Consider the following 13,700-nt stretch of genomic DNA (forward strand, 5'->3'; position numbering starts at 1 on the left):
CTTCCAGGACTCCTGAAGTGTCAGGTTACCAGGGTATCAGTGCATCCGTGATTAGATAACGCAGGCTTCGCCAGGGGAAGAGTGCACTTACAGGGACACTTAATGGGAGTCCTGAAAAGGGTGTGTTGTCCATTAAGGGTACATACACCGCATGTTTAAAGGCTGTTCTGGCTTGGTTAAGTAGAAGCTATATTTTCTTAAAAAGTTCTTTTTTTTCTGGATGTCAGGCAACGCAAATTTAGTTTATTAAATCTAATCAGACTAGCACTGATGAAAACTGTACACAATCAAATAATGGTTCTCAAGTTTGTGAATTTCCTTTTAAAGAGAACTCCTGCTACACTCCGCCAAGTTAAAACTGCATCCCATTTTGTAAAAGCACTATCAAGTTGTCATGTACCCTTTCTAAGCCTCCGTTCTCATCATTGTTGATTACCAAGATTTTTTTTTTTGCCTAAATAGGGGCTTTCTGCTTTTCATAATCAGCCTTCTCTTCCCTGATTCATCCAGCATTGCCACAATCTACTGCTGAGCAAATCAGTGCGCTATCACGGTAGCGATTTCTTAAAACGTCACTAAAATATGTAAGATCCTGTATGGGAAGGACATGTTAGAAGTGACTTGTCTTTTTCTTATTTGTAAAATGGAGGCTGAGGCACCAAAAAAAAAAAAAAAATCTATATACAGGGCCAGAAACTATGAGTGCGTTATTATAAAAGATGAATGCATGTGGTGAATTCTTGCTGCTTTACCCTCTGATGGGGTTTGGACAGTTCGACATGCTTCTGCTGCTGGGCAGCAGTATTTGCATATGTCAGAACAGACAGTTTTGACTTGCGGAGTATCATTGTATTTAGAAATATTGGCAGTGTCCTAGCAGTGGGTATGCGGGTAGTTTTTATGATCCTTTCCAAAGGATAAGTTCTTGACCTTGGGGATAAGTTCTTGACCTTGCGTTGGAGATAAGTTCTTGACCTTGCGTCCACAGTCGTGGCCTTCATAGACAAGTTCCATTTGGGAACACTGTCCTTTGGACCTCATTGCTGCAGGAAATGCAAGCTTTATCTCATTTATTTCCACAAAGATGGTTTAACCAGCTGCCCTGAGTATAAAAGCATAAGAGTGACCGATCGTCTTTGGTTCCTCCAGTTTTTGAGGGGCTAGGTGTGGTAGGAAGAGTCTTGGGTCCAAAGTCTGGCTTTGCACTTACTTGTTACTGGCTACATGGCCCGTGAAATCATTGGATTCCCCTGAGGTTCCCCCTAAAGAGGAGGATGATAACCGCTACCTCACATGCTGGTTGTGGAAATCAGTGAGATAAAGTACATAATAAAAATGCAATAAATTCTAGTTAAATGTAATTAAGTAATCAAAAGAGCATTCAACAGGTGTTCAATGATATGTCTCACTTAGGATTTACACAAAATGAACTTCTTGGGTCTGGGAATTTCACTTTCTCTAGAAGTATCCAAGTTCAGACCCAGTGAGATCGCTTAAACTAGCTATGAGGTGACCTGAACTCTATTCCTACCTTGCAGTGTGACTTCGGGCAGCTCTGTATACCCCCTTGGGCCTCCGTTTCTTTGTCAAATATAGACATTGAACGGGGTGACCGATCTTTAGACTTTGATTTTCAGAATATACCTTCAGTGCATATGGGTAAGAGTACAGCGGAACAATCTACAAAGATATATAGCTAGAATGTTCTTTCAACTAAAATTTAGAACAATTTAAGGCTTTAAGACAAAAATAAGTTCATAGGGACGCCTGGGTGACCCAGTCGGTTAAGTGTCTGCCTTCCGCTCAGGTCATGATCCCAGGTTCCTGGGATTGAGTCCCACATGGAGCTCCTTGCTCAGCGGGAAGTCTGCTTCTCCCTCTGCCTGCCGCTCCCCCTGCTTGTGCTCTCTCTCTCTCTGACAAATAAATAAATAAAATCTTAAAAAAATAAGTTCATAATTGTGTAAGAGACCAGAGTGATGGATTGAGAGAACTCAATGCTGACACCAAGAATGTGAGAAAAGATTGAGCCATAATCAGTTGAAAAGATTTTTCTAGAGAAAGTTGGATCAAAACCGTTTAGGACAAGTACGACACAAAAGGACAATAGAGGAATAGTGTTGAAAACTCATGATTTTGCTTTGATTTGAGTGAACAGTGTGTTCCCGAGGCATTTCAGAGAGTTTGATTGGAACATAGGAATAACACAGGGCAGGGTATTCACGTTTTCTGTACAGAATCTTGAATCCAGCTCAGTGCACAGTTGGTATCGCTCAAGATCTTGAGGGTAAATGACAGCATTCTAACAGCAGGCAGTGGTCAAACACAGGTTAGCACAAGGGCTGTACTAACTGTGTCTACGAGAAACACCTAGAAGGTTCCAGAAAGAGATGAGTTCCCAAAGAAAGGAAGTGGTTATATCATGTGATGGTGCAAATATATAGAAATGAGGGGCAAAATACAGGGCAGGGTATTGGGTTAAATGACCATGTCGGCCATTCCAATGGAGAAGTTGGGTGTTGGGGGAGGATGGGTGGCTTCTAGTCACTGACACTCTATTTGTATTTGAGCCATTTCAGTTCTCTCCCCCAGGCAAGCAGTATCGCTTAACCTACACATTCGTTAGGATAAATAGTAAGGCAAGTATTATAGCAAAGCCCTCCTTAGAAATGAAGACCTTGGTAATTAGCAGTGAGAAATACCAACTTTCTAGGTGACATTTCAGTGATTTTCTTTTTTGAAGAAAATCTTATTTCAAAAATTGTTCCTCAGAGCTTATAAGATAATTGGTGCTGGGTGTTCTGTTCATCTATTTTTAAGTATGGCAGAAGATTTTTAAGACTTCTACTAAATCACGTTTTCAAATATGATACTAGGAAAAGCCATTCATTATAAATCCAATTATATTTTTATTTTATTTATAGTCGAATGCTGTGCGTTATATCACTCAGCATAATTTTTTCTGAAGGTCTCTAATTTTAGTAGCAATACAATAGTAAGCTATTTCAATGTTATTTACACTGCAGAGAGAAGTAGGTTAATTTACTAAAAGCTGAAATGATGGTTCAATAGCACGAAACTCTCACCAGTAAATTTGTAATGAGAGTTCTTTCTGTATGAAAACAACAGAATTTTGTTGCACTCTTTTGTTATTCTTTTTTTTTCCTCTTTCTCTTTTCATCAACAAGTGCATGTTTTGCCCATTATTCTTTGCTATAGTAATAAATATGGCCGCTCTGGCAGCCGGCAATGATCTCATTTGTAACGCGTCATAGTGAAACCCATTTAGCAGATTACTTGGAGATTACTTTAGCTGAATGAAAACATCGCTGCATTCTTTATGAAGAAAGCCGTATGTTTAAGAAATGTTACAATCAATTCTACTCTGAGAAGACGTGGCCCGTCCGGCTGTATCTTGCTGTGAAGGAATCTTCAGGGACTTGGTGGCATTTTTTTCACTGCGCCTTCTTCATGTAGCAGTACCTCTGAAATTTTTCTGTATCAGCTTTTTCTCAAGCTTTCTGTTTTTCTTTTTGTCTCCGTGTCTTTTTTGTTTCATTTTGTTTTTTAAGAGAGAGAGCGAGCACACGAGCAGGGGGAGGGCAAGCAGACTCCCTGCTGAGTGCAGAGTCCCTCTTGGGGCTCCATCCCAGGACCCTGAGATCATGACCTGAGCTGAACTCAAGAGTCTGCCACTTAACCAGCTGAGCCACCCCAGTGCCCCCATGTCCATGTTTTTAAAAAGTCATTCCCTTACGTTAATATATCCTGAGGTATTACTAGCAGAATCTTCCTGAGGTGGTAGGGTCCATGGCCGTGTTCTATCCTAGCGTCACACCCGTTGGATGGTCGAGTTTTCCGTTTGAACATGTTGGGGGGGGGGAGGTTAGTCAGAAGGCAGTTCCAAAACTGATTCTTTGCGGAAAATGGGTTTGCTTCCTAGACATACCATTAGTACATGATTTTTTCAGCCTTGCCATTTTTTGGAACGTGACCCATTTGAAATTCATCTGTGGCTTTTAAAAGATAATAAAATAAATGTGGTTGATATCTTCCAAGTTTTAAGCAGTTTTCTATTAAGTGATTATCTTCATAGGTTGATCACTGATTTCAACCGTGAAACTGACTTTGAAAGTACATGTGTAGCCGAAATTTTTCAGGGACATCCCGCCTCTTTGCAGGTAAAATTAAACAACTAGAGATTAAGAGAGCACTACAATATATTGGCAATGAGAGGGAATGAGGGCATAGCTACGTTCTTTTTCTTTTTACACTCTAGAAGGCTTGGTATATTTTTTTCACCTACAGTCTTTATTTCTGTCAAAAAATCACAACTAAGGGATTCATTTTTACCCCAATTATAAAGGAATATGCTGTGCTTTTATGGTATGCCTTAAAGAAATCACATAATTTATTAACTAAAGCAGGCATTAAGGGAAATGTCCAAATGCTAACCTATAAACATTTTATCTGTGCCTTCTTTGCTTTTTAATATATCAATCTTGAATTTGTAATTTCAAAAAGAAAGTATACTGTAACAGTTTGATAATAAATTTACAAATAATAAAACAGTATATTCTGGTAATTCAGGGACAGCCTAGGACACTAATATTTTAATATCAAATAAATGAGAAAAAATTCAGTTCTTAAATCTGAGTCAGGATTCACTCTTCTTTATTCTTTTTAAATCACGTATACTTAAGATGAAAGTTGAAAGTTAATAGACCGAGATCTAAAACTGAAACTTTTTCCACAAAGTAGGGCCAAGATCATTAAAAGATAAGATCTAACATAGCTGATTAAACTCAATGTTAGGTTTGGGACCAAAAATATCTAAACTGTTTTAAAACATGGAAAAGTCAACCACTCTCAATTTTCTCTCATATTATTAGTTCAAAGTCATGACGTACATGATCTTCTTGTAAGATTAAACTATACCTTTTGGTACAGAGAGATACCCAGTTGACTCTTGAGCAAAACAGGGATCGGGGTGCCAACCCCCTGTGCAGTTGAAATCCATGCGTAACTTTTCACTTCCTTTAAACTGAACTATTAATAGCCAACTATTGACCTTGCTGATAACGTAAATAGTCGACTAACACATACTTTGCGTGTGTTATATACTGTATTCTTACAATAAAGTAAGCTGGAGAAAAGAGAATGTCATTAAGAAAAACATAAGAGAGAGGAAGTACATTTACAGTACTGTCCTCTAGCAAAAGAAAATCTGGGTACAAGTGGATCGGTGTTGTTCAAGGGTCAACTGTGTATCTTGTGTCGTGGCATAGTGTTTCTTAAATAGGATACGGGTTCGAATGTGTGTAATCTAGAATGTGAACCAGCACACATCTTTAAAAGCAAAACAAAACAACATGCCAACGTTGTATCATTTGAGGGATATTTAAGAACTGAAAAACGAAATGCTTAGAATGATTTTCCTTTAGGAAGCCCCCTTTTAAGTAAATATCATGGATAAGATTTGAACTTACGCTTTTCTTGATTAGAATTTAATACGTCTTGTATTTCCAGATGCCTCCGTGCTACAGAATTTTCAGGATGGGAATTCACGGGGGCTTTCAATATCATCTACATGCTGGTGGTGCTTAGATTAATTTGTCCAGCTCTGTCCTCTCCCCTGAACCCCCGTAGGTGCTTACTAAATGCTTGTCAAATGAATGAACATTATGTTTTAGATGTTGGCTCCTACTGAGATGTGTCAGTTTTTTATGTTTGCTCTTTCATTTATTTATTAATTCATTCTATAAAGTCAGTCATTATGCCTGACTCTTAGGCGTTATTGATAATATTGACAAAAATAAAGGAAAGAGAAAGTTTTTATTTTTAATGCTTTCTATTTGTTTTAAAAGCATAGTGCATATTTTATCCCTTATGAGAAGTGGTCAGATTCTGGGCTTAAGTTCTTAGGGACTTTTTCCTCTTTTTCTTTTTTTGCTTTTTGGCAATTGCAATGATCTTCCAATTTCTAAATACTGTTACAATTTAAGGATAGATTTACTTTATAGAAGTTAATTTTATAGGCAGTTTTAAATGCTCTCTCATAATATACATAGTTTTTAAAGGATGAGTAGTGGTAGTATTTTAACTTTTTTCTATTCTAACATTGTTAGAATGCTCTCCCTTCCTCATTTATAACCCCCTTTGCAAACAGTGTTAACTTTAGTAAATGTGTAAGATACTCCAATGTATGCTTTATGTCTAAACCAGTGTTTGAAATCAGATTTACGTTAATAGAAGAAAGACCTATGCTACCAACCAGGCCATTAATTAAAACACCTTTTTTCTCTTTTATATTAGTTTTGGACTACCTTTTTTTTTTCTTTACTCTTCTCCTCTTCAATATGATTAATTGTTCAGCATAAGCTAGATCCCTACTTTGTCCTCTGAAAGAAATACTCGATATATTTTATGTATTTATGAATGCTTAGTTGAGTAGCTGTCTATAAAAGATTTCTTTTTTGAAATATCTGGTGACTAAGTCAGTAAGATGAATATTATTCGAGGGTATGTAATGCATGCATTCCAGGCAAACGGTCGTTTTTAGAAGAAAGCAACAGAGCGGGACAAAGAATTGATAGCAAAGCGAGGCTCTGGAGGTATTTTGGACGCCAGAATGGAGTATTAGTGTTTTCGCAGAGAGCTTCCAGCTCCGTGGCCATCTGTGAAAGTTTGTGTGGACTGGTTTTGAATCATGTGTCTGTTCCTCATATTTGTTTTTGATCAGATACAGATTTCGAAGGCAAAGATGCCACATTCAGCTATTGCTGGGAATGCCTTAACGCTTTCGACTTAATAAGCTCAAAGTGTTATAGCAATGCAAATTATCCTTTGTGCTTTAAACCTTGCAAACATAGCCTTGTTTGTCCGTTTTTAAACTATGATGAATGTTTCCAATAACCTGACTGCGAAAATAAAGAAGAATAGTTGTTTATGGAGAGATTAGTAAGTAGATGATTGTGGATTACCATTCTCTAGTCATAAGAGCAACCGATTGTAATGCAGACTTTTGGCCTCTCGCACTTGAAGTATTCAGCATTCAGCCCTATACATTTATTAATTGTTCAGTAAGGATGAACTGCAAAGTTGTTTATTTTTGTTTTGCCAAAGGAAAAATGGGGATTGAGGCCATTTTCAAAAGGGTTGTCTCTGGAAAGTTCTAATTAAAAATGAATCCCATGATCTGATTGAAAATATTCATATTGGGCAAAAACTGGACAATTGCAGGAGACCTTTTGGCCCTCATTTTGAGGAAGGTCGCATTTCATTGAGAATATATGTCTTTGTCACAAAGAATGAAAACTCATTTTGTATATATTGACAAGTTAGAATTTTTTGTTGTCAACAGGTTTGGCAAACATCGAAAAGATGACAAGATTGAGAAAACGGGTAAAATAAAAATACAGGACCCCCTTACGTCAGAAGAGGAGAGGCTACGAATGAAGCAGGAGCAGGAGAGGTAGATTTCAGTCGTTTGATTAAATCTCGCCAGATAGAGCTTTGTGTCCTTTCTACTCTTTTTTCTTTTTTCTTGCTTTTTTTTTAATATGAAGAATTTATACTCAATGAGTTTTTAGTTTTTCTGTGTCAGTCCAAACACTGATGGTTGTGGGATAAATACAATGTAAAGAAAGATTCAAAGAAAAACCGTATATTTATTTGAGGCATTAAAGTGAATTTTAATGGGTGAGTTAAGGTTTTTGCCTAGAAGATAGTAGGGCATATTAGATGAATTAAATAAGCATCAAGACTGAACGTATGATCACTTTTAAAATCACAAAGAAATAGTTACAATTCCATTTCATTCATTTGTGAGTATATAATATTTTATGATAATTTTTGAGTCTATTTCCCTGGAAATAAAACTTTGAATTTTTATATCTCATTTAAAATACTTTGATTTATAATAAGAATTGAGAAGCCTTTCTTGCTATGTTGTTTTCCTCTCGAACCTGACATTTCTTTCTTTTTTTTCCTCTATTTCCCTATCCTATTTTGTGACATTTCCCACTTAAATTTGATTGCATCTCTTCCAGAAAGATTGTTATCATATGTTGTTGAGTCATTCCGTGGTAAGAACCCAAAGCCCAGTGAAATGAATGAAAAGTTACTTTAGGCAGATAATTGATTAGAATTTCTCTTGCTGTCATTCCCAGGGGATGAGAAAGCCGCCTGGCACTTCTGTTACCCGAGTTTACAGGCTCACAGCCAGCTCCTCTGGGTCCGTCCTTTGCAGTTTCAGAGCCCCCACAGCGAGAGACACTGTGCGTGTTGTGCTGTGAATAATCTGGGGAATGGGAGTGCCTTGATTAAGGCTAAAAGACTGAATATTGTCCGTAACTAAGATTAGAGCCCAGCATCTTCAACTCCACATCCTAGAGTCGGGGCACGGTAGCGTCACACAAGTCTGACTGGTAATGAAGGGAAGAACTAGAAAGAATATTCTACCGTGGTTTTCTTTAGAAGAAATTAATGTTTGGATAGTTTCCACTCCTCTTTCACCTACGTCTGAGGGTTTAGGCTAGTCTAGTTACTCTGATTCTTTGTTTGTAGCTTTTCAGAGTATTAAATGTATACGTGGGAAAAACAGGCACTTTTAATTTGTGATGCAAGTCTGGGTTTATTCTTCTGATTCTTCCCCAGTTTTTTTTTCAATCCTTCCATTTTCTTGCTTTCTAAGACTCTTTCTAATCCTCGCCAATTTTGCGATCCCCAAACTCTATTACTAATAAGCTCACTATGGCCAGGCCTGGGCACACAATAGTCCTTAGTGTGTACAGTATAGCGTCTAATTGCTCAGTACTATACACTTTGATCCTAAGAGAGTATAGAAGAGAGTGTATACCAGCTAAATGTATGTCCTCAGATTTATCCACAGGCAAATAATGTGATTTTGCTAGAGAACAATCCGAGCGATAGGAACATTGTACTTCTCCCCTATCTTGATGCCAACCGTAGGGGATAGCTTTATGAATTCCGTACCATTGTTCATATTTGCAATATTCTTTTCTTGCAGTTTAAGATGATTCCTGTGTTTCAATGCAGAATTCTATCAACGTTTTCCAAGATACTTATTATAATGCATAGTCAAGTTTTTGCAGCCAAACAATGGTTTTTACATAATGGTTTCACTTGTATTATTAATTTGCCTACGGCACAGTTCACTTTCAGTTTTGCTTTTAATCTCCATCTCTGTACCTCTAATGATGCAATACTTCTGGGAACTAGGTTGGTCATAATGAATTTACAATGTACAGGAGGCCTAGAATAAAAATCTCTTAGGGTCAAGGAACAAGTGAATGGTCCATTAAAAAAAATCAATTAGCTTCATAATTTAAGAAAACTATTATACTCTGACTTTGTATTTCAGTAACAGTTTTTACAAGTATGTTTAATTTGAACTCGTGGATCTTGTAATAGAGCGAGTGAATCATGGGACTTACTGAATTACATAAGTGGGGCTTGTGTAGTGTTTGTTATTTGAACAGGGCAAGCCTTCTTTCCTCCTTTCCGTTCTGTCTGTTGGCATTGATGATGCTTTGTTTGAGAATGGAAATTGCAACTTCTTTGGGAAGAATTTGGGTGGAGGAATAAGTAAAAATAAAGTGCTGCTTATATTCTCCTCATAGCTTTTGCCTCACTGCAGAGTAGTAGCAGAGGCCCTCGTTTAACATTATTTACCGTTGTAGCTATTTGAGTTCCCAAAATTATTTTGGTTGATTTCATAGAAAAATAGAAAACTTGACATCCCCTGGTTATTAATTATGACATGTCCATATACAAAAATATTTTTTGTCCACATACATCCATGAAGCCTGAGTATGACTCAAGATATAAATATGGAACAAGTGAAAGGACAATGAATAGAACTGAAAATGTGTTTTCCTACCAGGTTAAGATCTATTTTGATAGCAAACGTGAATTAGATTCTTCTGAGCATGGATCTGAGATTAAATTTGACTTCATCCTTGCTAATTTCTCCCCATCTCCTTCCACTTGCTGCCACCCCTGGGAGTTGGGGTCTTGAATAAATGCTGTCCTCCTAGGAGAAATGGATGAGGAAGACCCCAGCGTGGATCTGTCCTCTGACTCTACTAGTCCTGCCCTGCCAACAACCTGAGACTGCACGCCTAGTCTCTCTTCCTGAGAAGTGGGGAGAATGGGGAGAACACCATGGGTAACATTAGCTGGTCCTGTGATGTGCTATTTTGACTTCTAGTTCCAGGCTCCAAACCGAGGCACCTTATTAGCCTTTTAGAGATGCTTTTGGCCACTTTTGGGCTAGGTGGGGAAACAAAGCAGGGTGTGGGTATTTGGAGCTGAAGGACGAATTCAGTGCTCACTGCTCTTGCTGGTTTGTCTTTTAAGCAAGCCTAGGGACAAAGCCGCTGTTGGCTGTTCTCCACCACACAGAAGGATTGGGCTCCAAACCCAGAATAGAAATATTTAATTCATTGACCTGTGTCACTTCAGGCCCACTTAGCTACCATTATGTTGACCAAGTGTCCAGAGTAACTTTCGGCTTTCTGTTGTGTTTTTGCTCCAGTGGAATCTCTGCTTAGGCTCTGCGGGTTGGTACGTAAGCTGTGTGGTGTGGGAGTTTCCCAAACGCTGGCAAAGGGTTCCACATGCAAATATGTTTGAGGAACATCTGGCTAAACCAATTTATGCATATTTCTTTACTCCATTATTTCTCAAAACCCTACATTGGTTAATGTACCTTGTGAGTCACCAATGTATGAATAGAGATTCATCATTTCCCAACTTGTTTATTCACAGAACATCCCCCTTCGTTTGTTTTCTGTGAATTACCAACATGTCTCAGAATTCAGTCACTGGGGAAATACTGGTGGCAAGCAAAGGCCGTTGGCTCCTGGGTCAGCCAAATCCAGCTCCCTCACCTGACTGGCTGTGGAACTCCGGGTTGATTGTTTCATGGTATCGTGAGCAAGTGTGGAGCTGGTGCCTGTGACCTGCCTCTACATTATGGCTTCCATTTTGTGTAGTTCTTGACTCTTATTCCTGAACTTTCATTTTCCATTTTCTCTTTCCCACGTGTTTCTCACCTGTTTAAAACATATACCTTTTTAAGGTCTAATTCTCATGTATTCTAATTCTATAGCTATAGAAAATTTGAAAAAAAAAAACCCATAAATTTAAAATTGGAAAATAAAAATTTATCCATCATAATACCACTGTTAACATACTGGTCTATGCCTTTCTAATTTATTTCCTATAAGATATGTATTTCCACACATGCATACTTTTAAAAAGCCAAATCTGTTTTCATTTTTTTTAAGATTTATCCACTTATTTGAAAGAGAGAGAGAGCACAAGCAAGGGGAAGGGCAGAGGGTGAGGGAGAGAGAGAATCTCAAGCAGACTCCCCGCTGAGCATGGAGCCTTACTTGGGGCTGGATCTCACGACCCTGAGATCATGACCTGAGCCAAAATCAAGAGTCGGACGCTTAACTGACTGAGCCACTCAGGCGCCCCACATCTATTTTGCATTTTTATACATTCTTAGAAAACCATGTTAAACTTTTTCTGAAACAAGGCCAAGTCTGTATGAACAGACAGACGGATGGGAAGGAAGGACAGAAAGAAGGAAAGAGGACTGAAAGATGATGGCCAGTATCTGGCCAGATTCCCCAACTCTCAAAATTTACCTCGTATGTTATTCGTCCTGGTCAATGAGACTTAGACATAATGTAACTGGCTTGTGTTTTGTAGTTACTCAGCAAGGGTACCTAGTCTGATATTCTTATCTGTTATCTATGCAGTAAGTTGTCCCTGGAAGTATTTTCAAGGGGACCGAATGCTTCTAGTGGAGACATGAAACAGGTAAATGAATGCCTTATGAAATTCTCCCAGTATGTGAAGGATATTTGTAAAGATGCTAAGGAAATGTACGGCTTAAAACGTTCCATTATTCAAAGTGATAATCACTCTTGAAAGGTTTGTGTTTTCAATACTAGGCCATTGAAGTGTTTGTGCCCACAAGTGGTACTCCCCCTTCTTGGGGCCTCATTTGCAACTCCGTGTGGCATTTCTGTATGTGGTTCCCATTCACTGGCATTTCTTTTTTTGGTTTTACCAATTGTTTCCAGTATCTGCTTTACGTAATAACTTGAAATCTTGATAAAAACTTTTTTGTGGTGTTTCTTAGTTGGTAAGATCCTTTCCAAAATTTAATATATGTTTATTAGTTTTTGCAGAAATTAACATTTTAAAATATCATAATGCCATAGTAAAGTATGTTTAAAATGCATGAATAGAAAGTTCGTGAAATTATAGGAGGAACAATCAAGAAAGCTGTAATAGGTGTATTCCCTGTGCATCTGAAAGAAAAAACAAATTTTCACTCATTTTGGCTTGAAACTTAGTGCTCATGCTCCCTGAATTCTGACAGTAGAACCCAGATAACCTGGATGATCTTTGCATTTAGATCACATATTGTCATTTGAACAAAGCTTGACTTTTAAAAATTAACCTTTTAGTGGGAAATATACATTATTCTATAGCAGAATTTTTCATATTTTCTCTGACCTCTTGAATCCTTCAGAAAAGTCAACTCTAATCACTAAGATTAGTTCCATCAGGCATTTTTAAGAAAAATTTACTGTTGCAGGTGAACAGAAATTTTAAAGAATCTATTAACTATGTGGAAGTTCACTACTTAGACCAATATTTGGGCAAATTAAGCCTTGGGGTGTGTGTGTGTGTATTTGAATAATTTTGTTGATAGACTGTAACTGGAGTAGGAAAAGGCAACTTTATGTTTGATGAGAGCTGTCTTAGATGTATTTGGCATGGCAACATCTCTTTGAGCTGGAAGTAACTGTAGGTGGCTTGATACTCGTCAAAGTCAGAACAGAATGTGAGTGAATGAATATGTGTGAGAGTGTGTGTGTGTCTGTGTGTGTTGGTTTGTGAAATATTATTCTAGTGTTCCGTTAGTATAAAAGAGAAGTTTTTGTTGTTTCACAATATGACGGTAGAAATTTTGTATTATGCTATTGTACCCTCTCTCAGGGATCCCTTGCCTTTGTTCAGAGGGAGAAAAGATTTAAGCCTGTTGACATTAGAAAATTGATATAAAGCAATATAATCAGTGTGAAAATAGGTAACTGCAGAGCTTTGGGAGGGGTCTGGATTGACAGGCTGGAGTTAATAATGAACACTCCACGGAGATGGTCATTCTAGTTCCCAAGAACTTATGTATTTAGCACAGTGGACAAATTCGACACCCATGCTCACGGGGAGGAGGCATTCTTCTAACTCCTTGGATTCGTTAAAAACTGTGGTTGTAGGAGTCATTAGTAGTATCTCTATGAATACTTTGATCTCTTTTTCAACTTCTAGCCATTTTATGTTTTAAAACTGATATCATCTCACTTGAGCATTAAGGGCTGAAGCTTCACTTTTCCCCACCTATCACATGATTCCTCTGTGGATCTCTAAGTTGCCTTCTTCCCTTGAATGGGAAACGTGCCTTCAAAACAGTTGGCGCTCCTCATGAGAAAGTTTTTTCAGCACCCATTTAGAATATGGAAGTTTTTTCTTCTCAATCAGCTTTTACCTCAGTATTACAAAGAGGTTAAAATCCCACTTAAAATGGCGACTGTCTTCAAAGTAAGAAATGTACTGGAATGTTGTCCCCCTTCTGGGAATTCAGCGTAGAC

At 37.9% G+C, this 13,700-nt stretch overlaps 1 protein-coding gene across 25 annotated transcripts in view; it reads left to right on the forward strand.

The window, feature by feature from the left end:
- PARD3 (par-3 family cell polarity regulator) overlaps positions 1 to 13,700 on the forward strand; it is a 634,782-nt gene that overhangs the window by 465,417 nt on the left and 155,665 nt on the right. For 18 of the 25 annotated variants that reach the window (XM_026483463.4, XM_026483458.4, XM_026483450.4 and 15 more), the window contains one exon: positions 7,364 to 7,474. The exons of the other annotated variants lie outside the window; for them this stretch is intronic. In XM_026483463.4, coding sequence (XP_026339248.2) covers positions 7,364 to 7,474 — 111 coding nt within the window. The remainder of the gene's footprint in view (positions 1 to 7,363; positions 7,475 to 13,700) is intronic. 25 annotated transcript variants of the gene reach the window in all.

Source organism: Ursus arctos, unplaced genomic scaffold (genome assembly GCF_023065955.2).
Source record: "Ursus arctos isolate Adak ecotype North America unplaced genomic scaffold, UrsArc2.0 scaffold_30, whole genome shotgun sequence".
NCBI lineage: Eukaryota > Metazoa > Chordata > Mammalia > Carnivora > Ursidae > Ursus > Ursus arctos.